Consider the following 26,709-nt stretch of genomic DNA (forward strand, 5'->3'; position numbering starts at 1 on the left):
TAAAGAGATCAGAGGTTTCTGTTTTGTTTGGTTTTGGTTTCTTTTTTAATCTAAGTATCCACAGTGTTTAAAAAAAAAAAAAAGTCCTCTGGGGCTGTCGAGGAAAAGGTACCTGCTTCGCTAGGCTGACAACCTGCGTTCCACCCCTGGAACCCACGTGAAGGAAAGAACCGGCTCCGCAAGGTTGTTCCCTGACCTGTCTACATCTTAAATGTGGCATGTGTGTGTCCTCGCACACGCGTGTGCCTATATAATAACACTAAAGTTGTTTCTAATAAAAGTTCTAAAGTTGTCTTCTAATAAATGGTCATGTTCATAGTCCCTTGTACTAAATACACTCTGATTTATAGAGAAAGCTTATTTTTCCTAAAGTTCCTAGACCCTAGCTATAAAACACGAAGCTGTCAAATTATCAGACTGCAATTGTATTTTCTCATAGGAAAGTCATTGGTGGGAAGTTTTATTCTTGGCAAAGGATATTGGAAGGCTCCCCTGAGCTTAATCTGGCCTGAAGATGTATTTGTTTCGCCAAGTATTAAGAATTTTTAATTGGTATTACCATTTTAAAGTCGATAGCTTTTTTTTTTTTTTCTTGTCTATTTCCAGCTTCTCTTGACAAAGATCTGGCAACAACGTGGCCTACTGCATCTATGCAAAGAAACGAGCAGGCAGTGCAGAGGCCGTCCTCTTTATAGAAGTGTGCCACCCATTTCCAGTTGGCTGTCCTCCCGATCTGGCACCATTCCCCCTTTTACGTAACCTGCCTAGTCTCTACAGGCATCTGCCCTGTGATCTCCGGGCTAGGCAAACAGAAACGGGATCCACATGGTGCAAAGGGTCCAAGAATGACACCAGAGAGTTTTCTCAGCCAGACAAGTGACCATCTAAAGACAAACAGAAACTGTTGAATCCATATCTCATACTCAGGCAGAAATGCCAATAGGTCAAAGGTTTACATGTATAAAAAAGGGATTCCAAATGACCTCAGAATTAAAAACAAACAAACAAATAAAGGATGACTTTTATATATCACAAAAATCTAGACTGACATACTAATGTTTTTTTAATGCCTGGGGGGAAAACCCACAAGTCAAGCTAAAAGGCAATGACAAGCTAGAAACACACACACAACTACAGCAATTCATTTTTTGAGCTAACTTCCCTGAAAATTAGTAGAATTAAGCCTCAAGGCGGGAAAATGAGGGAAAAAAGACTGAAAAAGCTATCTCTTACACACACATAAAGGGAATATGTATCTCTTAAAAATAAACACTAAACTTCATTCATATTAAGAGAAATACAAACTTACACTGGTACCATTTTGCACCTATTAGATCAGAGAGCTTAACTATATACTATGATAGTGAAGATATGAGAAAACAGGAACCCGCTGTTTCAATGTTTGTCATAAAGGGCAAACTATATGACATCTCTCAAAGTTTCAAAGGTACATAAATATAGCAAATTCCAGAAATATGTCCTGGAGACATACTCGCTTGTGAATGAAATCACAAGGGACAGAGTTACCCACTACAGCATTATTGCATCCCCCCCACCTCACATACACGCACACACACACCCATTTTATTTAATGTTAGAAATACAGTATTGTTTTAATAAACGATGGCAAGTCAATAAAGTAATACAGTTATCTATTTTAAAGATTTATTTTTATTTTATGGATATGAGTGTCTTGCCTGCAAACATGCATTTGTACCATGAGCTAGCCTGGTGTCCATGGGGTCTCAAGAGGACTTTGAATTCCCTGGAACTGGAGTTAAAGATGGTTGTGAACCACCATGTTGGTGCTGGGAACCATGCCTGGGCCCTCTGCCTGCGCAGGAAGTACTCTAACCTCGATCACTCAGCAGCTGCTCCAGTCTCCTAACATAAGATTTGTTCTGTTTTTTTAAACCAAATGAAACAAACAAAAAAGCCGGCTTCTGTACAACACTCTTCAAGATATGCCCAAAAAGCACAGTATAACGTAGACTGATACCACTTGTATTTTTTTTTTTTAAGTAGGTGGCATTTTTCTATCTAACAACAAGGAAGCACGGGATTCTTTGTTACCACAAGGATGAAACCCAGGTGGCTGGAACAGAGAGAGGATTTTCACTTAGAACTTTTGTAGCGTTTGAGTCTTCATCCTAGTGAATGTATCATTTAGTAACAACATTCAGTCATCTTTTAAGCATTTCTTTATTCTCTATGGGTGAAGGCCTGCACTCAGTTCAAGCGATCTACAGAGGACAATGGCTCAGAGTTTGTCCTTTGCTTCTACCACAGGGGTCCTAGGGATCAAGCCTTCCCTCCAGCCCCAACTGAATGAGTCGCTCTTAGTGACAAAATTTTCAGCCAGAACACAAACCATTGCTTCAAGTATTAAAACTGGAAATATTAAAATACATACTATAAAAGGGGTATCTGTATATGTACAAAAACCCCAAAAATGTTCAAATTTGAAGGCACTCATTTCATATTAATGATTTTATCTGCCTTTTTAAAAAATGTAGTATGGCTTTTGGAAAATAACTTGGATGTCCCAAGTACATTTTTTTTCATTTTGAAAAGATAGTTAAAGATTTTTACTAGTAATATCCTCCCACTGAAAAAAACATTTTCAAGGATTTATTTGACATTTTTCTAATTTACTATTTCATACTTCCTCAATTTACTTAAAGTCACAAGCGCTGTCAATCAGTAGCAGAGCAAAGCAGCACTACGGGAAATAATAAACGTTATTGTTGCTCACTTTTATGGTTCTCTCCCGTAGCTTTAGTCTGCTTACAGCCAACTGTTCGAAGGAAGCTGGAGAAGGCACAGAGAGAAACCATTTTTGCCCTACGACCCTCACTGGATGTCCAAGCTTGTCAAAATTACAAGAGACTGCATGTTGAAAATGTCTTCCTGACAGCAACTATAATTTTCTTTTTAGTTAATTAAAATATATAAATTTCACCCTTTCCCCAGTCCCTCCCATGGCCTTCCCTGTTCTCTTTCAAATTTATCACCTCATGTTCTTCAATCATTTTTATGCATACTTGATTAGTCAATCATTTAGGGAGGCAAGTATAATTTTAATTAAAATCTAAGGGATTGATAGGTTGCGTGCTCTCTACCCCTACCCCCACGCCCCCCAAAAACCAGAAAAGCAAGCAATCTTCATGTCAGTATGTTACATACAGTCTGCTCTATTTTTTTTAAGATTTATTTATTTATTTTTAATATATAAGTACACTGTAGCTGTCTTCAGACACACCAGGAGAGGGCATCAGATGTCATTATGGATGGTTGTGAACCACCATGTGGTTGCTGGGAATTGAACTCAGGAACCTCTGGAAGAGCAGTCGGTGCTCTTAACCTGTGAGCCATCTCTCCGGCCCCCAGTCTGCTCTTAACCAGAAATCATGTTCCTACGCTCTAGGGAAGACACTGAGCTCCTATTATCATCTAAATATGGCTACTACTACATGATGAGAAATCATTTTTTATAAGTTGTCCAGACACCAACTCCAACACCAAGGGTAGAAAGGAAAGATACCATTTCAGCTCTTTATTATTTATACTAATACAATAAAAATCTCTCCAGGTCCCGTCAGTGATTAAGTTAAGCTATGAACAACAATGAGCTCATCGCCTCCTCAGTATAGAGCCACACCAGGGAGCCGGCAACAGTCATATATGTACACGGACCCAGATGATGAGGAATTAAGGAAAGAAAACAAAGACATTTGTTTGCTTCCAAATATTAATAATTTGCATAATGTTTTCATTAGTAGGCACAATAAATATAGATATCAAAAGACAGCTCTTATGTTCTCAGTAGACAAACAAGCAAAATTATTTTTATTTTTATTTTTTTAAAGACATGGGAAAAGCTGGGCATAGGAGAAAGAGGCAGGCAGATCTCTGTGAGTTTGAGGCTAGCCTGGTCTACAGACCAAGTACTAGGACAGCCAGAGATACACAGAGAAATCCTGTCTCAAAAAAACAAAAACAAAAAACAAAAACCACTGTTCCAGGGCACCAGTGTTAAAAAGAGTTTATCTTAAAGATAATCAAAGACAATTTAAAGTAAAACTCAGGGCTGGAGAGATGGCTCAGCGGTTAAAGAGCATTGGCTGCTCTTCCAAAGGTCCTGGGTTCAATTCCCAGAAACCACATGGTGGCTCACAACCATCTGTAATGAGATCTGATGCCATCTTCTGGTGTGTCTGAACACTGCAACAGCGTACTCATATACATAAAATAAATAATTGTTAAAAAAAAATAAAATAAAACTTGTCTGAAATTCAAGGTTTTCTACTCAAGAGGTTTGTTCTGGTTTGTTTTGTTTTGTTTTGTTTTGTTTTGTTTTGTTTTGTTTTGTTTTTTGAGACAGGGTCTCACTATACCATTGCTGCTGCCTGGATCTCTCAGAGATCCATCCACCCCTGACTCTGCTAGGAGTGAAGGAAGACATCTCTTACCGCTGCCCTCCATCTTTTGCTGATTAAAGGGGATCTCCCTAAGCAACTCACAGATACCATTACAGAGCTCTGAACACATGTAAACTGCAAAAAATCCTCATCTTACCCAGGAAACAGAAGAATCTTAATCTAACTCTGATGTGAGAGCCTGCGTTTAGAAGGTAGCACTTAGCACAAAGCACAAGACCCTTTGCAGGACTTGAAGGATGGCAGAGGGTAGAGCCGGTTGGGATCGGCACTGTTCTTCCTTTCGGGCATTTGGGTCTGTTTCTATTCTAAAATATGTCAGTGGACACAAACCATTTGAAAACGTCTTTAGGCATTGTTTTTATTTCCCTGCACCTTATATATTAGACAACCTAACTGGGTCTGATGAGATGGCTCATTGGGTACAGATGCTTGCCAAGCCTGAGTTCAATCCCTGGAAACTATGTAAAAATGGAAGGAGAGAGACCTGACTCCACAGAGGTCTCCAACCTCCATATGCATGACACGGTTTGAACACTCACACATGCATACACAGTAATAAAATAAAATTTTAAAAATCCAGTAACTGATTTCACAATTGCTCCTCCCAAATAGTTACCTTTAGATAATAAATATACTCATAAGAAATATAAGAAGCCGGGCGGTGGTGGCTCACGCCTTTAATCCCAGCACTTGGGAGGCAGAGGCAGGCGGATTTCTTAGTTCGAGGCCAGTCTGGTCTACAGAGTGAGTTCCAGGACAGCCAGGGATACACAGAGAAACCCTGTCTGGAAAAAACAAAAACGAAAGAAAGAAAGAAAGAAAGAAAGAAAGAAAGAAAGAAAGAGAGAGAGAGAGAGAGAGAGAGAGAGAGAGAGAGAAGAAAAGAAAAGAAAGAAAAGAAAAGAAAAGAAAAGAAAAGAAAAGAAAAGAAAAGAAAAGAAAAGAAAAGAAAGATAAGAAAACATCTGACCAGAGAAGAGCTCCAGAGGTCACAGCCAGCCCTCAAAACAACTCAGACACCTCTGGTTCGCTCATGCAGGAAGACCTCACAGTAGACACCATTACAATTGGCTAGCCTCCAATGCAGGCCCAACAGACTTCCACAAGCCAGGGTTTGGCAGAATAAACTACTAACTTTTGTAGAAAGTTCTAGGAGTTGAGATTATCCCATAGGCTTGTGGGCAGATCTCCAAATTGCCTCAGGGACCGTGGAATTCTGCCAACAGTCATGGCGCTGCTCCAACAATGCACACCTCTAGGGGATCAAGGGAAGGACTTTGATACACACTTTATGTGTGGATAAAAGGGTAAGGTTATATAACATGAAACACTAAAAGTTCCCTACAGACTAAGCACTCTGAAGCTAAAATATAAGATGCTTCACTGTCAGACCAAAATATAAACATCCATACCTAAAGTTTGTATTATCCACAAATCCGGAAGTAATTGTAGTATATTGAGGCAGGAATCCCACTGTACAGCCTAGGCCAGCCTTGAATTTATAATCCCTGTTCCTCGACCTCCTGAGTGCTGCTGTTGCGGGCATGCACTATTATACCTAATTTTAGATGAGTTTTCAAAGACTTCTATCTACAGTTCTGATAGTTTACATACTATAAGTTGTTGTATGAGAAAACTTCTCCCAGGGAGATAAAGCACAGGTCTACCAAGCCGGGGTAGGGAACCCACCACAGTCCAAAGTACGGATACTACATCAAGTCCAACTTGATAAACTAAAAGAGTTTTACTGGGGTCACTGACAGAATACGAATGAAGGATTGCTTACAGGAGCAGAAATAACTCAAAGGCAGCTGCATTGCCACCGAGGCCTACAACAAATGCTGGGAACCTGGAGTATACTGGACAGCCTGAGGGCTGGCTGCTCAGCAGACTCAAGTGTCCTTTCCAAGCAACTCAGCTGCTCTAAACCTCTTCCAGGCAGCTGCTCTGGGACTGCTTGAGAGTCTTCCCTGCAGCTCAGCCTCCTTCCCTGGGGGATGAACTCTCAGTTTTTAGGGCTTACCACCAAATCTGCTACTCAGTTTCAGGAACTTCCTTAAGCTATTCTGAGTTGTTTACATTCCTGCGTAAAGGACTTCCCTCCAGGATCAACTGTTAGAATCTTAGAGAAAGTGTTGTTTAACAAGGATATCTGTTACAATAAACTTTTTGTTGTTTTGTTTTTTTAAGACAGGGTTTCTCTGTGTAGCCCTGACTATCCTGGAACTTGCTCTGTAGGCCAGGCTAGCCAAAAGAACTTTCTCTGCCTCCTGAATGCTAGGATTAAAGGATTAAAGGTGTGTACCACCACTGCTAGGCAAGTTTTTTTTTTTAAAGTATCTATTTATTTTATGTGCATTGGTGTTTTGCCTGCATCTGTCTGAAGACCACATGCATGAGTTATAGACAGTTGTGAGCTATAAAAGTCACTTTCATTTGCCTGGGTAAATATAGTCTCAGAGGTTTACTGCCTCAGTCTGCTAACCTATACCTAATTCTAGAATGTTTTCAGCCTCTAAGACTTACGCTGAATAAGCTCACCCTTTCTTGTTCTTTCTGATCTCTGCCTGCCTGCCTGCCTGCCTGCCTGCCTGGCTGGCTGGCTGGTCAACCTGGCTGTTCTGGTTTAAACTCTTCCCCAAGCTGACCTTCCTTCCTTCCTCTTTTTTTTCTTTGTGCTCTTAGTTTTCCCTTTCTTCTTTCTTCTCATATGGTTGGGATTTCCCATTCTGTCAGATCTTTCTCTGATTTGTCACTTTGTCTGCCACTCAATTAAATATCACTTTCAAATACAAAAGCTTCCTTCTACAAACCAACTTTATGTTCATTGTTTGAGATTAAAGGTGTATGCTAAGGCTAAGCCATAACAAAATTGTGTTTTTTTCAGTGAACAACACAATCTCAGGGTTCAGTGTGATCAAATATCCTGCAACAGTGAGCTGCCATGTGGGTGCTGTGAATTGATTTTGGGTCCTTTGAAAGAGCAGTCAGTGCTCCCAGCCACTAAGTCATTTCTCCAGCTCCTCTGTAGAGGTTTTAATGGGAATAAAATATGATCATAACACCAAGAAACATTAAAATATTTTAATACTAATATACATTTTTATTTTCTCAGAAAGACACAAAAATTCTTATATATCAGTATTTAACAAAAATTCCTATTGACATAAATATCAAATATTTTACAAACAGATTAACTGACATATTTCAACAAATTTTCACTATTATTCTGGGATATACAATACAGACCCAAATGGAGTAAGGATTGCTTCTATCATGATAGCTATTTTGTGTTTTGTATTTTGTAACTTTATTTTTTCACAGCTTAGTGTATGTGCACAGGTCTCACAGCTGATGAAACAGAACATGCACACTTCTTTCACCACAGCTAAAAGGAAAAGACTCTCATCTTAGTCATAAAGTAACACAATCTCACTGTGATGCTTGTGTCACTGACGTCTTAGAACAGAGACGTGCTCTGCAGTGCTTCTTCTGGAATCAGCTGCTATGGAGGGCCACTAGGGCTTGGTTTTTCTGTAAATGATTTCTGAGTGTTTCAATATGCCCAGCCCAAGGGTTGAATAACTGCCTCATCTATTTACCTGGGATATGCTGCCTCTCCAACTGAAGCCCACAATGTGTATCCTTTTAAATTAATGGATTAGATAGCTTAATAAATGTAACCAGTAAGGGCTGAAGTGAAGAGAAACAAGTGGCAGGAAAAGGTTTCACTATCAACATGCACACCCCTCTCATACATCCATCACAGTGTTGGCGATGAAAACCAAGATTAACCCTGAGAGGACACTCGGGAGGACAGACGAAGGGTCTCCCTAAGTGCTGCCTGTTTCCATGGCCAGGTTGCCAGTTCTTCGCTTATATTTCTATTTTCTAACTTTCTGAGTTGTAAGACACACTTCACTAGCTAAGACACACACGCGAGCACACACACACATACATACATGCACACAGTAATATAATATGGTACTTCACACCCACACACACACATACACACACATATAGTATACACAGTAACAATATGGCACTACCCACACATGCGCACGTGCACACACAGTATGGTACTTGGCACCGACTCACCACGTTAATGAAGTAAATATGAAGGATATAAGGCACTTTCGCGGTTTACAAAAGTGAATGCCTCCAAGTTAGATATTAACCAAAAATGGAGAAATGTCCTCACAAATCTTACAGGAATTCTGAAAACCCAAATAGATAGGAATCACTGGTAATCCTGGCCACCATCTTGGGAAACTCAGTGTGACCAAGGGACTGAGGTGTGAGACACATAAAATTACACAGTGACGCACCCAGGGTCAGGATTTTAAACTGCACTTATAAAATCAGCCCTTTTAGGGACTTTCATGTCTCAGCTTAGAAAACTGTAGTGTAGGCAGCAAGCACACAGGCACACTGCTAGTCACGTGGAGTGATGATGCCACACTGCGGGGCTGCAGTAAAAGACTGACTTTCTTCTATGCTACTTAGAAATGTGAAATTTCATTTATTTCCTTGAAATCAAGCATTTTCATTTTCTAAATAAGCAGTTATTTAGAAAAAGGAAAAATATTATAAATCCAAACATTTATTTAGGGACAAGTCCATCTTTTATGATGTCTTCCCAAACACTCTGTAAGAGCCCTCCCCAGACTGCGGTGGGTTGGGGAAAGTCTAATAAACCTCAAGTTTCAGGACAGGTACTGATACTCTTCATTTCGTTGTTCACAAGAATATGGACCTGAATTTTTAAAAAATTATTATATCTACTATATCCTGTTAATAAGTCAATGTTTATTTTAGCCTTAAAGGCATGGTTTTAAAATTGTTTTCTTAAATTCTAATTTTAAAATGCAGCCGGTAGACCCTTGTTGCTGACGTGGGGACTGTAACGCAAGCACAGTTCCCTCCGCCAGTCATAACTTAAACCTTTGCTGTGCTTCCTCTGCTATCATTCTAGAAATTGCCAGGGAGGAAGTGGCGGCAGGCGAAGGCGCATTTCTCACATGAAGGACGCGGTCTCCAATCTCGCCAGTCCCTCCATCAAACACAAAGTCCTCTACCAGATTTCCATCTCTGTCCAGGGCCTGGGCCCGTACTCCAGCAGGACCTCTGCAAAAGCAAAAACAATGTGATAAGCCCCTGAGCCAAGATGCCTAAAAGCTTTCAACGCATTCTTAAGGAAACTAAGTCTTGATCCTAAATGCAGTTCTGTGGAAACGCACTTAGGTCATGTTTAGCAAGAGGCTGTGGAGGACACGCTGGCCAACCCATAGCCTTAGCTCGAGCAGAATGGCTATTCAGTAACCGTGTAACAAATCGTGCCACATAGATACCCAAGCAACTCATTACTTGTAAATAGCTCTTCTTCCCAAAAGTAGCAGGCAAATTCACATTTAATTGGAATAGATGTCTTTATTTAAGATCATAAGCTTACTCTAGAATCCAATCAGTGGCAATCCTGTAAATCAGAGGCCACAGCAGACTTTTCACAAATCAGCGGGTAGGAGCTGGTCCCAGCTGCACACTCCATCTAGGGTGCTGTATTTTTTTTAAATTATGTTTTGATAAATGTCTTAGTCAGGATTTCTATTCCTGCACAAACATCATGACCAAGAAGCAAGTTGGGGAGGAAAGGGTTTATTCGGCTTACACTTCCATACTGCTGTTCATCACCAAAGGAAGTCAGGACTGGAACTCAAACAGGTCAGAAAGCAGGAGCTGATGCAGAAGCCATGGAGGGATGTTCTTTACTGGCTTGTTTCCCCTGGCTTGCTCAGCCTGCTCTCTTTCTTTCTTTTTTTTTTTTTTGGTTTTTCGAGACAGGGTTTCTCTGTGTAGTCGTGACTGTCCTGGAACTCACTCTGTAGCCCAGGCTGGCCTCAAACTCAGAAATCCGCCTGCCTCCGCCTCCCAAGTGCTGGGATTAAAGGTGTGCGCCACCACGCCCGGCTCAGCCTGCTCTCTTATAGAACCCAAGACTACCAGCCCAGAGATGGTCCCACCCACAAGGGGCCTTTCCCCCTTGATCACTAATTGAGAAAATGCCTTACAGCTGGATCTCATGGAGGCATTTCCCCAACTGAAGCTCCTTTCTCTGTGATAACTCCAGACTGTGTCAAGTTGACACAAAACTAGCCAGTACAATAAACTATTATTAAAATTTATGGAAAAAAAAAACTAGTACACTCTAAGTTGGAATTTTTAATAGTTTAACCTCCAATATAAGGAAAACCTCCAGTTAATTATAAAAAGATGGCAAGTATAAAAAAATTAATTCAGCAGCATGTTAATATTGTAGTGAGTCAACTCAAGTTCTGATTTTATTTGTTTGTTTGTTTGGTTTTCATTTTGGTTTGAGCCAGGGTCTAACTATGTAGCCCAGGCTGTCACTCTGTAGACCTGGAACTCACTCTGTAGACCAGGCTGGCCTCAAATTCACAGAGATCACCTGCCTCTGCCTCCTGAGTGCTTAGACTCTGTCACTCAGCCAGCTTTATTTTATTTTATTTTATTTTATTTATTTTTTAAAGATAGGGTCTCATGCAACCCAGGCTGCTCTTGAAGTCCATGTGCAGCCAAGGATGACTTCGAGCCCTTTTAAAATTCACTTTAAATTTTTTCACTTATACTGGGGTAGGCTTAAGAAAAGGAAAAGGGAGGAGGTGAAGTGACAGGTAGCTGATGGTTCCTGTCCCTTGCCGGGCAGAGGAGGAATCCTGATCATAGGCTCTTTGACACTTTTCCCTCAGACTTGCTGCTCTGGTACTCAGCGCACATGAACACTTGCTTGTAGACCCTAGCCCAGCGCTTCCTGGCCCGGGGCTGCTCATTCCTCTTGGTCCACTGGGTCTGCCACATCAGCCCTTCTCACCCTGCTGCGCGTGCTGGAGCTCATCCCCACCCTGGCACACTACTGCCACACACCGTCTGTCAGATCCTCCCCAAATTCCTTCCCAACCGGAAGTCCGTGATGTAGATCCCAAAAGTGCTCCGTTTGGGTATGGTCATAAGGTTGCCTTTCTGCGCGATCTCTTTGTCTGGCTTTGGCAAATCGGCCGAGCTGACCTGGAGGCTACACAGGCATTCCTCAGAATTCTCACAGATCAGCATCTTCCAGTACCTATCCAACTTCACAGGCATTTGGGGCACTGACTGTGGCCGGTCATGGTCAGCTACAGAGTCGGGGGGCGGGGGGGCGGGGGGGGGGGCGGGGAGCACTCTCAGCACTGAACTTCCTGATCCTACTCTACACCCTGAGTGCTGGGATTACAGGCGTGGGGTACCGTGCCCAACATTCTGCTTTATAACCACAGGAGGGATTTTTTTTTTAGATTTAGAATTCTGTTGTCTTATAAAATAGTTAAAAATTACAGATGATGGGCTGGAGAGATGGCTCAGCAGGTAAGGGCACTGATTGCTCTTCCAAAGGCCCTGAGTTCAAATCCCAGCAACCACATGGTGGCTCACAACCATCCATAATGAGATCTGACACCCTTTTCTGGTGTGTCTGAAGTCAGCTAGAGTGAACTTATAATAAATAATAAATAAATGTTTTAAAAATTACAGACAAAATTTGAATTAAATGTGTTTAGAATCCAAAATAATCTCCTTTAAAAGTGTTCATATTCCAAAGCATAGCATGAAAAAAACCAACAACAACAACAAAAAAAAAAACCAAAAACCAAAAAAAAAAAAAAAAACCAAACCTATCTGAGCATCATTAAGACACAGGGAAGCCAGGCAATCATGAACCGTTTCTGTTAATTCTGGAGCAACCCAGATAAAAGCCTGAGGATACAAAGAGCAACATGCTAACACAGTCCTTAGAACTCAGCCTGGCTCAACAAGGACAAGGACAAAATCAGCTACTATTATTGACCAAGCAAGCACTTGCCGTGCTGGATCATCTCCTCTCCTTACAACTGCCGAGGGGCTGGTGTGGTGCGTAAGGAACCTCAGAGGAACACACAGAGACTGAGGACCGTCTGGAAGCACTGAGCTAAGTAATAACTACAAGTGTAAGAAAGTGCATGGGAAGGTGAATGATCAACTCTGGGGCCAAGAGGATTCCCGACGAGCCTCAGAGACAGCAGCGGAGCACAGGAAAAATGGCACTGAAACGGACACTTGTGAGGACAAAGACACATACTAATGTGGGGTCCTTGTTTGCAATCTGTACAGCTTATGAACTCATCAGCAGCACACCTTGATTCTCTCAGCAAAGAGTGCAGCTGCTGGTCAGACTGCCAGTGAGCCTTGTCCTGTCCTTGTGTCTTCCAGGGGACAGTCACTGGTGCACAGTCCTCTGTGTAAAGTCACTTGCCTCAGTACAGAGCTTCTAACCGTATATTCCTCACTCCTGCTAAGCCTGTTGGAGTTAATGCTGATTAACCACAGCAAGTAATATATCTACTGTTTTCTCCCACATAAAGATAAGTTATCTCTCAATACCTTTGGCCTAAGTGTCCAAAATCTGTAACTCAAACTAAAAATAAACCACCATGCTTTTCTTAAGACCCAACTACAGTGCACACCAGCATGGAATATCCAAGCTAACAAATGCCTCTTGTTTTGGTCTCAGCATCTTCGGAAGCCTCTGTTCTCTCCTACACAGTACAGCTATGTGCAGCCTTTCCTTCCAGAAGACTTCAGCCTGAGGTAAGCACTGGAAAATGAAACCTTAGAAAACATAAACCAAACCTGCCTCAAGGGCAGACAATGTCTTGTACAACACCTACTTCTCCTCCATGTCTAGACTTGAGTGTTACAGTTTATAGACAGTCAATAAGCTATGCACTATATTTTTAACAATTTTTTAAGCAAAACTAAAAGAATGATTTCACAAACTAAGAACTGTGGACTCAATTATATAAAAGCTATGAAAACTTGTAACTGACATCTTTGGCTGGCCCTAAATAGGATAGCCAAGTGTGTATAAAGCTCATGTTGGGGCTACTACCAATCTAAATGTGTAATACCGAGTGAACATGTGTAACTTGGAGTGTTGCTATGGAGAAGGGAAACAATATCAGCCTAATTTCCAGACCTGAAGGAGCAGTTACTTTCCTTCCCAATCTTTAACAAAAATGCATTAGGAGAGAATATGATTGTTATCTAGGCTCATCTCTCCTTATTTTCTGGTAGGTGCTGAGTATGGAATCCTGTACCTTGTATGTACTGGGCAAGCACTCTATATGTCCAGTGTTAGGGACGAGAACATTGTGAGATCCTATAAATGTCCTGTGAGAGACGACAGAATACCAGCAGTCTAGACTGGGGGCAGAAGGGATATACTTTAGTTGTTAAAGTTCCAATTCTGTACAGTATCCAAGGACGCTCATCTGATTTGATTCAGAGGGCTTTATGTGAGGAAACCACTGGGATCTAAGTGTGTCGAGGGGCATCCTTCTGTACAGGGTTTGCAATTGATTCATCAGGTATTCTGAGGAGAACTTTTTTTTTTTAAAGTATAAAAGCACAAAGAACTTCTGTATATGAATTACTATTATCATTTTGTATGAAAAACTTTTCTTTTCTTTTTTTCTTTTTTGCCCTGAGACAGGGTTTCTCTGTGTAGCCCTGGCTGTCCTGGAACTCACTTTGTAGACCAGGCTGTTCTCGAACTCAGAAATCCGCCTACCTCTGACAAACTTTTCAACAATTATACAAACATAACCATTCTTGTTTTATCTGAGGAAATCCCACTCAACACTCAGATTTTTCCAAAGATTTAAGGCACACCCCTGAAGACACCATTTCATGTCAATGTGTATGAAAACTATGATTTTTTTTTTTTTTTTTTTTTGGTTTTTTCGAGACAGGGTTTCTCTGTGTAGCCCTGGCTGTCCTGGCACTCACTTTGTAGACCAGGCTGGCCTCGAACTCAGAAATCCGCCTGCCTCTGCCTCCCGAGTACTGGGATTAAAGGCGTGCGCCACCATGCCCGGCGAAAACTATGATTATTAATAATGTAGTATATACTTAGTATTGACAATATTCAGCCCATATCAACCAAACTGGCTTTAACTTTTTACTCTCTAATTTACAGACAGGGGCAGGGGCAGGGAGTAGTGAGGGGAGAAAATCATCAAAATGTACAGTATGTTTGTATGAAATTGTTAAAAAATGAACTAAATGGCTGGGCAGTGGTGGCGCACACCTTTAATCCCAGCACTTAGGAGGCAGAGGCAGGCGGATTTCTGAGTTCAAGGCCAGCTTGGTCTACAGAGTGAGTTCCAGGACAGCCAGGGATACACAGAGAAACCCTGTCTCAGGGAAAAAAAAAAAAATGTTTCTTACATTTCTCTTTAATTTTGTAGTGTGACATTTACCTAATTCACTAGACTAGTGGTTCTCAACCTAGGGAAATCCTGCCCCCTAGAGGATAGCAGCAATATCTGGAGACATTTTGGATTGTTACAAATGGGTGGGTGGGTAAAGTCCATGGGTGCTATTAAATAACCTGCAATAAGCTAGCCAGGCCTCACAGCAAACAACTATCCAGTACAAACGCCAACGGCACCAAGTTACAGAGGTATCTTGCTATCCTGCTTTTGCATTTTATAACATAGTATAGCTTCCATTCTTGGAAATGTTATTTTTTAATCACTTAATAAGACATTTAACAAAACAATACATTAGAAGTGGGGGATCATTGCCTATATGATTTCATCTTTTTACTTCCTTACAGTGCTAACACAGTAACACGTGACTGGCGCCATATTAATCAGAAAAGAGTGTGAGGAGCTTAGAATTAACATAAAGGCCTTAGTGACAATCACGTAACTTGTACACCTCATGCATGTATCTGACAGATAACAACTTCACATTCCAGTCGAATGCATCATACTAAATTGTTGTTCACGATGCTTTGCTGAGCAATAAGAATGAAGATGCATGACCTTCGGTAGCTCCTGATGCTCTCGGGCACAGTTTTAGAGTAATACCTCCCTCACGCGTGGCTTCCATCAGCCTGTTCCTTTGCAGTGCTGTGGATCTAAGTCATGACTGCATGGATGCACGACCTGTTAGATTGCACTATCTAACATTTATGCTTATGATACAATACTGGGTTGCAAGACAAATAAGACAGGCAGGACTGAGGCTTCAAGCTGTGAAAAGCTCTATTGATCTCATCATTAAATATTTCAGGCATATAATAAGATATTAGTTAACAACAGGTATACTCTAATGAAAACTGGAAATAATAAAAATAAAATAAATAGAAAATTAATTAAAAAGCAGAAAGAAATCTATGTGGTGTTTGCAGATCCTGATCTTCCGTTCCCAGAGGTGGCCACTTTTCTGAGCCAGGCATTTATTAGTTTTATGACTGCTTTTTATTTTCACAGTGGTCTACAAATAATGTGTGATATTTGGCTTGTTTTTCAACTCATACAAATGATATCAAATATATATTCCTTGTTTTTAGTAATTCCTGAATTTACCAGCTGGAGGAACCAGAAGAAATCAAGAGAAGGAACAAATAGGGTCACTAAACTAGCCATATCAGCATCTATGTCTCTAAAGGGGAACTCCTCTGTGATTGAGTTGACTGTCTCCACAGGCACCTGCAAACAGGCTTGCCTCAGGCTTCTATCAAAGTGTGGTAATGAATATGGGTATGAACTCCCTGCCACAGTTTTGATACAAAATCCCACATGCCCAGCCACCCAAAGAGTATTAGCAGCAGTAATGAGACCTGATTTAACCGGCCTGTTTTCAGATTTAAGACATTCTAAGTCTACAACTGTAAACCAGAGAAAATAAAAGGCTTTGTTTATAAGTAAGCACAGGAAAACCATGCCTCAGTATTTTTACCCCTTCCATTTCAGAAGGAGAGTGGAAGAGATGAGAAAGGAAACGTGAACTGGGTACTTAGCAGTCCTTCCAAGGAGTCCATCAGAATGGCCTCAGAATGACACGAGAGACAGATTTAGAGCAGATCTCCCCCTGCCAGCCCCTTAAGGGAGACAGCTGACATGACTGTCACTCTCTGCTGATACAGAGTGAAGCTCACGGACATATTACACCAGGCTAGTTTCAACAGCTGCTCTACAGCACTGTGAGGGGGATGCCACAGTATGAGCACCTCAGATACACCGTGGATTAGGTCTGACAACTGGCACGGGCACTAAAACTATCTTTAGGGAGGATAAACACATAAGCTTGATGAGTTCAGAAGAATCTACACAGCAAGTCCAGAAAGTCTCTAATTCCAAGAAGAAAACACCAACAAAGCTTTCCTGACACCCCTGAGCAAGGATTTAGAGCGACTATAGCCGGGCTACATCCTACTTCTGTCCTACAAGCAGAGTCCAAATGGACAGAAGCACAAGTAGTGGACGGATCCCAGTGACTCAGAGCATGCCCCACCCGAATCTGAGTGAGTGAGTTTGATTCCAGCACCCACCATGGGCAGCTTATAACTCCTGTAGTTCCAGTTCCATGGGCTCCAATGCCTCCTGGTTCATGTGCACATGAGACCACACCTCTCCACAGATATACACAATTAAAAATAAAATTAAAAAATTTTAAGTTGAGAAGACGAAAGGCAAGTATGTGTCTAAAGGGTTTTTAAGACTCAGTCAAGGGCTGGTGAGATGGCTCAGTGGACAAGAGCACTGACTGCTTTTCTGAAGGGCCTGAGTTCAAATCCCAGCAACCACATGGTGGCTCACAACATCCGTAAGGAGATCTGATGCCCTCTTCTGGAGTGTCTGAGGACAGCTACAGTTTGCTTACATATAATAATAATAATAATAATAAAGACTCAGTCAAAGTGGCACACACCTTTAATCCCAGCACTCAGGAGACAAAGGAGGCAGACCCCTGAGAGTTCCCAGACAGCCAGGGTTAGACAGAGAAACCCCGTCTCAAAACAAAACCAACAAAAATGGACAGATGAGTCTGAAGAACGAAAGGCTATGACACAGTAGTGCAAGAGGGATGCTAGCCTCTTGGGAAAAAGAGAGCAAAGACTCCGAGGCTGTGCCATCTGAGCGAGGGCTATCACCAGCCAGGCCTCCCTCTCACATCGCCTTACCGAAGGACATCGCTGATGGTGATTTCAGGAATGAACTTTTGAAGATGCTTCACTGTTTCACTGAGAAAACATGCTTTATACATTTCATTAACTCCATAAGAGAAATGCTGGAACACCAGGTTAATGAAGCCGCTAAGAATGAAGGAAAGAAAAAAAAACACCCTTGAGGTAGAGGAATCTTTTATTACTATAAAATATCTCTATGTTTTAGAAAAAGTCTGAAAAAGCTACATAGTAAAGAAGCTTTTGGCTAATATAAGGGGAGGAATTCACTCACATTCGACATTTATAAGAAGCGCGGCTTCAGAATGGTAGGCTGTGAAGCCTGCTGGTGTTCAGGCTTTCTAATGCTTTCAATACACGAAAGAGGCGTCTTTAAGACAGTGCGACACTTACCCTAGTTCAGTCTGGCAGAGGTACAATATTCTAGTAGTTCTGAAGTGAGATTCTGTACTAAGCTAAGAAGTTCAACCTAATCCTCTGGTACAGAGCCTGCAGAGGGTAAAGCCCACACATAACTTAAGATGCTTTCCAGGGGTTGTATATAAACTCCTCTGAAGAGAGAGACTGCTACACAGACCAGCCGGCTGGGAGAAGGCGCATTTGGTAACTATGTGTTTGCCAAGCATACCCGAGGAGGTGAAGGAGGAGAGCCCCTGGGGCTTGCTGGCCAGCTGGTCTAGATGAATCAATGAGCTCCTAGTTGAGTGTGTCTCCAAAACAAAATAAGGAGGACAATGACTGAGGAAGACACCTGGTTGGCAACTCCCCTAGGCTCTGCCCAACCTGCCAGGTACAAGCCAAACCCCGCTCTTCCTGTCTCTGTCCCCGCCCTTAACCAGGCCCCTTCCCTTCCCCCAATAACCTTCCCTTTGTACTGAACTATGAAATGGCAGTGACTCCTCAGGGGAGCACCCTGGCCAGGCCCACTGAGATGCTCCATCCCGCTGCATTATACCGCCATTTATAAAGTACAACACACCTGACATCAAACTATGGCCTACACATACACATGCATGTGGCACACCCACACACATGTGCATGCACACAGGAAAACCCAAATATAAGGCTATTTCTTCTTCTTTTTTTTTTTTCTTGGTACCAAATCTTTTTTTTTCCTTTTATATTTTTTTACTAGGTATTTTCCTCATTTACATTTCCAATGCTATCCCAAAAGTCCCCCATATCCTCCCCCACACTCCCCTACCCACCCACTCCCACTTTTTGGCCCTGGCGTTCCCCTGTACTGGGGTATATAAAGTTTGCAAGTCCAATGGGCCTCTCTTTCCAGTGATGGCTGACTAGGCCATCTTTTGATACATATGCAGCTAGAGACAAGAGCTCCCGGGTACTGGTTAGTTCATAATGTTGTTCCACCTATAGGGTTGCAGATCCCTTTAGCTCCTTGGGTACTTTCTCTAGCTCCTCCATTGGGAGCCCTGTGATCCATCCAATAGCTGACTGTGAGCATCCACTTCTGTGTTTGCTAGGCCCCGGTATAGTCTCACAAGAGACAGCTATATCAGGGTCCTATAAGGCTATTTCTTAGAACAGTGTCATAAGTCTATATGGTATCAATCTTAGATTTACACACACACATACACACACAAGTGCGTGTGCCATTTCATTAGTAAATTTTTATCTAACAGCTTACAAAACAATGGTGACTAGCTTGAAATGCTCTTTTCAAAGTCGTTTCTGGTCTTTTAGTAACATTTAAGATATGAACTACCAGATTTTATTTTATTTTATTGTTTGGTTTTTCAAGGCAGGGCTTCTCTCTATAGCCCTGGCTTTCCTGGAACTCACTTTGTAGACTAGGCTGGCCTTGAACTCAGAAATCTGCCTGCCTCTGCCTCCCAAGTGCTGGGATTAAAGGCGTGTGCCTCCACTGCCTGGCAAGAAACTAATTTTATTTATGAATGGCTTTGGCCTTACTTTCCTTTTAGCTAAGACGTTATTACCCTGGTTCATCAACATCTTTTGTGAGGCAGTAAAACATTACACTTGGTGTGAAACATAATCCAGAGGAAAAAACCTCTAGCTAGTATGGACAAGGTTCTGCCTTCAATCCTTAGCATCAAAACCAAATAATCAAGTTTATGCTTATTACAGAAAGATCTTAATTGGGAATAACAGTCACAAAAATGAAGGTTTAGTCTATCAGAATATCAAAAACTTCTGGAGTTAAAAAAAAAAAAAAAAACATAAAATCTCCTTAAAGGTGACAGACATTATTACCTTTTGAGAATGACTTCCATAACATCTCTGGCATCGAAGTCAAAGGGTTTGTAACCTTCCCGTTTAAAGGCCAGAACTGCATTGGGCCCTAGCCAAATAGTGCCATCCAACCTGGGCGTAAAGTGAACTCCGAGGAAAGGAAACCGGCTGTCTGGGACCTGCAGACTCAACACAGCGATGAACGGTTAGCGCAGTTCACATTCCCGTGTACTGCACACACAAGCATCTAACTGGTGATGTAAGAGAGCTCCCTCCACACATTTGTATGCGTCACGAGCTGTATTCAGGGAGGATTTTCTATTAACACATGTTCTGTTTTTAAATGCTAGTGACATTAATATATATTGTTCCACTTATCCATCTTTCTGGGAAAGGGAGAAAAGATGAACTGTCATAATCTTGGCTCTTTCTCCTATAAGAGAGGTCTATGACTAGCAGGCAATTCATGGCTGCCGGGAAGAAATGTACACATCTCCAGCCTTGGCCTCGGGGAAGTGAGCAGCAGCAGACAAGTCAGTCACCTGGTGGAGCCTCCCATTCTCCCAGGGACTGGCTCATCAGCAGGGTAACCGCAGGCAGGAGAGTGAGCGCTCCATATACACACCCCCAACTTTTACCTCCGGGAACTGGAGCAGCCATAGCCCTCCTGTTCCCAGTGCACTGGTGAAGGCATCAGTGTTCCTGCTGCTCTATCACAGGGGAGGGAGGAACTGGTTCTTGTATTCCAGGGTGTGCTCGTGCTTTCGGAGACATGTGACCCACAGAGCAGAAGGCGGCTTTGGGGACAGACCCACAGCAGACAGATGATGTTACCACGCACACAGCCCTGAAACCCTCTCTTCTAAAGCAGGTAAACGTTTTTTATTTTCATTTCCTTTGTGGCTCCGACTAACTTGATAGTGAGAAGACAGAAGGATAAATTACCTACCGGGTAAATATTTCCTTTTACAAGGTAGCCCTTTTCTGGCTTTAAGACCAGGTAATCTCCCCGGAATGGGACAATTTGAGGGTCAGGATTGCAGCCACTCAACTCTGAAATACGGTCTGAGTAAAGACCAGCACACGTGACAACATATCGACACCGAATCTCCTTTCCCTGGAACAAAATAAAGATGCATGGTTAGTTTCTAAACATGAGAAAGAAAATGTGACAGCCCTTGTCTGTGGGTGAAACCTTAAAAACCCAAAACACTCCAACTGAATGAGGAATTAACAGAGGTTGCAATGTAGACGATGGGTAAAGGAAGATTGGGTTTAATCAACAAACTATATGCATGTATGGAAACAACACACTGAATCCCATTATATAGTCCATATATGCTGAGATACTTTTCCAGGGACTGGGGATGGCAGGCATTCTTATTGTATAGCTCTGGCTAACATAGGCTACACACACACACACACACACACACACACACACACACACGCATGCACATATGCTTATATAAAGGAATAAATAAGTCAAAGGGGAGAAAACAGATGCTAAAAAAAAGGATAAATACATATTTTTTTTTCTGAAAGAACAAATTCAATGTAACCATCAGCAAAACTGGACCCTCTTTTGTAAAACGTACAAAAATGAATTTGAAGCTACACATAGTGGTAAATCCCTACATACCAGAACTTGAGTGGCTGAAACAGAAGTGAGTTCAAGGCCAGCTTGAACTACAATACACCCCAAACACCAGACCAGTTAGGGCCACTTAGCAAGCAAGATCTTATCTCAGACAATCAAAGACATTTTTTGAAATGGAGTCAAGATTTAAATGTAAAACCTGTGACTACAGAATATGGAAGGTGCTCCCTGGCACTGGCACTGGCACTGGTGACGGTTTTTATAGAAGGGACACCACAGACACGAGTAAAAGAAGCAAAAATGAAACAGTGGACTACACCAGACTCAAGGTTCCTGCACAGCAAAGGCAAAGCTAGAGCAAGCCTTCCACCTGACAAGGGTCAATCCCTAATACATAAAAGGAACTCAAGAACTCAACAGCCAGAAAGTAAGGGATCAGATTTCAACTGGGCAGTTGAGGCATGCGTGCACCTTTAATCCCAGCACTTGAGAAGCAGAGGCAGGTGGATCGTTATGAGTTCGAGGCCAGCCTGGTCTACAGAGCGAGTTCCAGGACAGCCAGGGCTACACAGAGAAACCCTAGAACAAGACAAACAAAACTGGGGAAAGGACCTGAATAGTCACTCCTTTCAAACACACGCATGCATTACCAACAGGTAATGAGAAAGGAGCTTGACCCCAGAGTTATCAGAGAAGTGCAAGTTGAACCTCTTAGGACAGGGCATAGCACTGCATGCCTTTAATCCAGCATTTGAGAGGCAGAGGCAGGACGACCTGGTCTACATAGGAAGTTCCAGCCTAGCTAGTCCTACAAAGAGAGACCCCTGTTTCAAAACCCAAACCCAAACCCAAACCAACAGAGCCTCAGGATAGCCTCTCACACTTGTTGGGAACTAAGTCATTTATCTATGTACTACCCAATTATTTTTTATCGTCATTATCGTGGACTAATTACATTCTTCCAAAATTCTCATGTTGAAGTTCTGACCCCATTAAAGAGGCAATTAAGGCCAGATGAGGTCACATGGATTGATCCATCTTTTGTCACTACCAAAACTAGGTACACTCCCTCCAGCTCCCTAGGTTCAGCCTCCAGCACCTCAAAGGCAGTAACACAAAACTAGGAGGAAAGACCACACCAGAAACTAACCCTGACAGCACCTCGCTATTGGCCTTCTAGATCCTAAAGTATGAGGAGATAACTGTTGTTCAGGTCACTCAGTTTGTGGGGTGTCTTCATGGTGGCCTCTACTGTTCTCCCACCATCTAACACAGGGTCTCTCAACACCACTGCCATTTGAAGCAGGATACTTCTTGGGATGCAGGGAGGCTGTTTAGCAGCATCCCTGAACTCCACCCACCACATGCCAGTAGCCATGACCCCTTCATCTTTTGTCTTGACAAAAGTATCCAGGCACTGTTGCTGACCCCTGAGAATCAAAATAACCTCCAGTTGGGATTGTTAATCTAATGTAAGGTGTTTAAAATGATCACTCTTACATCTCAGCACTTAAGGGTCTAAGAGTAGAAGTATAACTCATAATGAACTTCTCACAAAAACAATACTTTTAAATGAGTTTTAAAATGTGTTGGAGAGTAAGCATGTTTCATTCAAATAAGGAATAATTACATCTTATTAGGTGAAACCATAGTAATTTTGCCCCTCCCCATTTTAATTTGTCAAACCTAAGTACGGTGTAACAGAGAGCAGCCATCCTGCATCTGCTAGGCATACAGACCGATGGTACACAGCTGCAGTGTCCACTCAGTAACTGACATCTCAGACTGCCAGGAAGCCTGTGACCCACCAACTTCTGCTACCCTAGCTATCCCCTAATTGTTAAGACAGAATGTTTATAAACCCATATCACTTAAGGGTGACTCTGCCCTCCCTGACACTGATGGTACAGGGAATCCAGTGTCCTATAGTTCTCACTTTAGACTATGGAGACTGGAGGGGAACAATCTCCCTCTGCACAACCTGCACACTCCTCCCCAAGTTCATAAGTCAATGTACAGCAGAGCGATAAAGTACCTCTCAGCTGGCTGGAGCGGTGGCTCAGTGCTCAAGAGAACTGACTGAGGATCTAGGCTCAGTTCCCACACCCACATGGTGACTCACAATCTTCCTTGCAACTCCAGTTCCAGGGATCCAATGCCCTCTTACAGTCTCACAGGGCACCAGGAACACACACCACGCACAGACACACATGCAGGCAATCACCCATACACATAAGATAAAATAAATATTCTTTAAAAATCCCAAAAGACATGCAAGAGGGATGACTGACTGGGAAGAGAAGGTAAGCAGTAGGGAGTGGATGTGATATAAACACAAGACATGAAGCCCACTACTATGTAATTAATACATTCTAACAAAAGACATTAAAAAAAAATGTGGTGGCTGGTTCCAAGGAACTATAATTGAGGTTGTGCTCTGATTCTCACATGTATACACACAGGTGCACATGCACACACATGTCTATACACACTTGAACATGTACAGCAATCATTCAATAATTCAACTTAACAAGTCAGTGAAAGGGAAAAGAGCTCATGAGCCGTTACCTTGCTGTTCTTGACAGCGATTGGATAGTTCATGCCTGGCAGAGAGGAAAAAAGAATTAGTGAAACTTTTATTTGGGCAAAAGAAAGCTGTCGTTATTTAAAATATTATACCAGTGACAAATTTAAGTGATTGTCTTAATTGTATTTTTTTTTTGATTTATTTATTTATTATATGTAAGTACACTGTAGCTGTCTTCAGACACTCCAGAAGAGGGCGCCAGATTTCGTTACAGATGGTTGTGAGCCACCATGTGGTTGCTGGGATTTGAACTCTGGACCTTCGGAAGAGCAGTCGGGTGCTCTTACCCACTGAGCCATCTCACCAGCCCCTTAATTGCATTTTAATTTTCATTCTGAAACTTTTTACCAAGTGAAAAGACTAAAGCAGTTCATATTTGACAAAATATAAAATGCTGGAAAGTTTTAGGGTGGATTTTTTGTTTGTTTATTTCTTCGAGACAGGGTTTCTCTGTATATCCCTGGCTGTCCTGGAACTCACTTTGTAGACCAGGCTGGCCTCGAACTCAGAAACCCGCCTGCCTCTGCCTCTCATGTGCTGGGATTAAAGGTGTGCGCCACCACTGCCCAGCTTTAGGGTGGATTTTTTAAAATTCATTTAACTAACACACATTCTCTAGCTTACCTTAGCATAAACCCCCCGTACTTCAAAAATACCATGCTCTGCATGTACAGAAATACCATCATAAATGAATTTATTTTGGCCCACAGAACTAAAGCATAGGGTGTTAGCCACTAGGCAACCTTTGAGTCCAAGTGTAGGTAACCCGACTCTTTGCAGTCTGGGCTATTCAGAGAAGCAAAAGTTTTCACAACACAAAAAATTCCAACAATGAACTGAGCACTTATCACATTTGCTCATACTTATTGATGAGGTATTAACACCCGGTAGAGCATACCTACCAAAAAAGAAAGATCATTCTCTGCCTATATGGTGGAGTTGACTTATTCTGCCCCCCACTTACAACAATGGAATAAATTTGTTCATCATCCTAGAGCGCAGAAGGATGCTGGGCAAGTGGCTCACACAATCCAGACTCCTTTAAAACCTGCTAAGGAAGAACTGAATTCTCCCTCATATCCCCTCTCATCAAACAGAAGGCTTGTAGGCCTCTCACTTGACTAAAAAAGAAGACTACGCATCCCAAAGCAGAATAAAGCAGCTTTAGCTACAGTCTAACGGGCACAGGAGGTCAGACTCAGAATGGCTGAGCCTTTATTTATTTTTTTTTTTTTTGAATTTTCGAGACAGGGTTTCTCTGTGTAGCTCTGGCTGTCCTGGCACTCACTTTGTAGACCAGGCTGGCCTCGAACTCAGAAATCCGCCTGCCTCTGCCTCCCGAGTGCTGGGATTAAAGGCGTGCGCCACCACGCCCGGCCTGGATGAGTCTTTTTATGATACTGGTCTGCCATTTGAGTGTGTTCAAAGATAGCCAACCACTTACTATTCCCTAAGCCATTCCCCTGCCACTCTGATTCAAGAAGCCTAGATGGCCCTAAAATTTATAGCAAGCATTGCTGAGGGAACTGTCTGGAGGCCAACTGTACACAACAGTTCAGATTTCAGTGCCAGTCAGACATCTACTTGGTGCCCAGTTCTATCAGCACAGAAAAAGAGGGACAAGTCTATTTCATTTTTAATTAATACAAAACTTTTGTAGAGAAGACGGAGACAGCTTACCATCTTTACTTCTTGAAGAGTTTTCCTTAGCTATTTCAATACCTTTTACCTCAAAATCTTTCAAGATAGAGCCACCTGCTTCTTGGAAATCCTGGGCAAATGACAAGGCCACCTGTTGGTAGTTCACAATGCCAGTGTATGGACAATCAATAGCCATTAGACCCTAGAATAAATGTAAAAAAAGGCAAATGATGCAGTCAAGAATCAATAAGGTTTGTTTGCATTTCTATATTTGTTTATTTTGATGGGTAACACACATTATCCTTGATTGACAAAAATCCTACAGTGTCTTTAAAAAGTAACAGAAAAGTTTGCTCTTACTACATGTCTAAATTTGGTTATGAATACACACACAAATATATACATGTATGTATACATACATATATGTGTGTTCATGACCAAATGTATGTATATAGATTTATGCATGTGTATGTGCATGTCTACTAGAGGACAGAAATAATACTAGCTAAATAAGAACATCTCATAACCAGGAAACATTTTTTCTTTTTCTTTTTCTTTTTTTTTTTTTGGTTTTCCGAGACAGGGTTTCTCTGTATAGCCCTGGCTGTCCTGGAACTCACTTTGTAGACCAGGTTGGCCTCGAACTCAGAAATCTGCCTGCCTCTGCCTCCCAAGTGCTGGGATTAAAGGCGTGCGCCACCACCACCCGGCTTTTTCTTCATTTTTTTTAAAAATAAAGATGCTTGATTTTCAAAGTTGCCCCAGGTTGCCATTTTTGTTTTTAAGATTTATTATTATTCAGGACAGTTCATTTCTCTCTCTGAGGTGATTCATATCTGATTCTGAGTTGAAGTCTCCAAATGTTTTAATAGACTCTGACGAGACCTTTGCAGTGACGTACACAGCACTCACAGCCAGGGAAAGCTCAGCTGTTGTAGTCCATGTCCACACTGTATGCCAGGCACTGCTAGGATCTGCTGCAGGTCTTCTCTTTGAGACCAGAAACAGGGAATGGGATGTTACATGACTGATTCAGCTTCATTCACATAATTAGAGAAATGAACAGCCTGGCAATAGTTGATTTCTCTGTGTCACTGAAGACATGAATTTTTAGATCTAAAACCATGCTTATTTTCTTTATTTATTTATTCATTTATTT

The 26,709-nt window shown here is 41.9% G+C and overlaps 1 protein-coding gene across 3 annotated transcripts in view; it reads right to left on the reverse strand.

Annotated features, from left to right (window-relative positions):
- Positions 1–8,948: 8,948 nt before the first annotated feature.
- L2hgdh (L-2-hydroxyglutarate dehydrogenase) overlaps positions 8,949–26,709 on the reverse strand; it is a 30,862-nt gene continuing 13,101 nt past the window's right edge. Inside the window, exons 5-10 of one of the 3 annotated variants that reach the window (XM_021179472.3) lie at positions 25,632–25,752; positions 23,891–23,925; positions 20,675–20,842; positions 19,747–19,904; positions 17,506–17,637; positions 8,949–9,569 (exon numbers count right to left, since the gene is read on the reverse strand). In XM_021179472.3, the coding sequence (XP_021035131.1) occupies positions 9,374–9,569; positions 17,506–17,637; positions 19,747–19,904; positions 20,675–20,842; positions 23,891–23,925; positions 25,632–25,752 (810 nt within the window). In that variant the 3' untranslated portion in view covers positions 8,949–9,373. Of the gene's footprint in view, positions 9,570–17,505; positions 17,638–19,746; positions 19,905–20,674; positions 20,843–23,890; positions 23,926–25,589; positions 25,753–26,709 lie in introns of all 3 variants that reach the window. The other 2 variants (XM_021179471.2, XM_021179473.3) reach the window with 2 other exon arrangements.

The sequence above is a fragment of the Mus caroli genome, unplaced genomic scaffold, assembly GCF_978045245.1.
Source record: "Mus caroli unplaced genomic scaffold, Mus_caroli_1 scaffold_14, whole genome shotgun sequence".
Taxonomy (NCBI): Eukaryota; Metazoa; Chordata; class Mammalia; order Rodentia; family Muridae; genus Mus; species Mus caroli.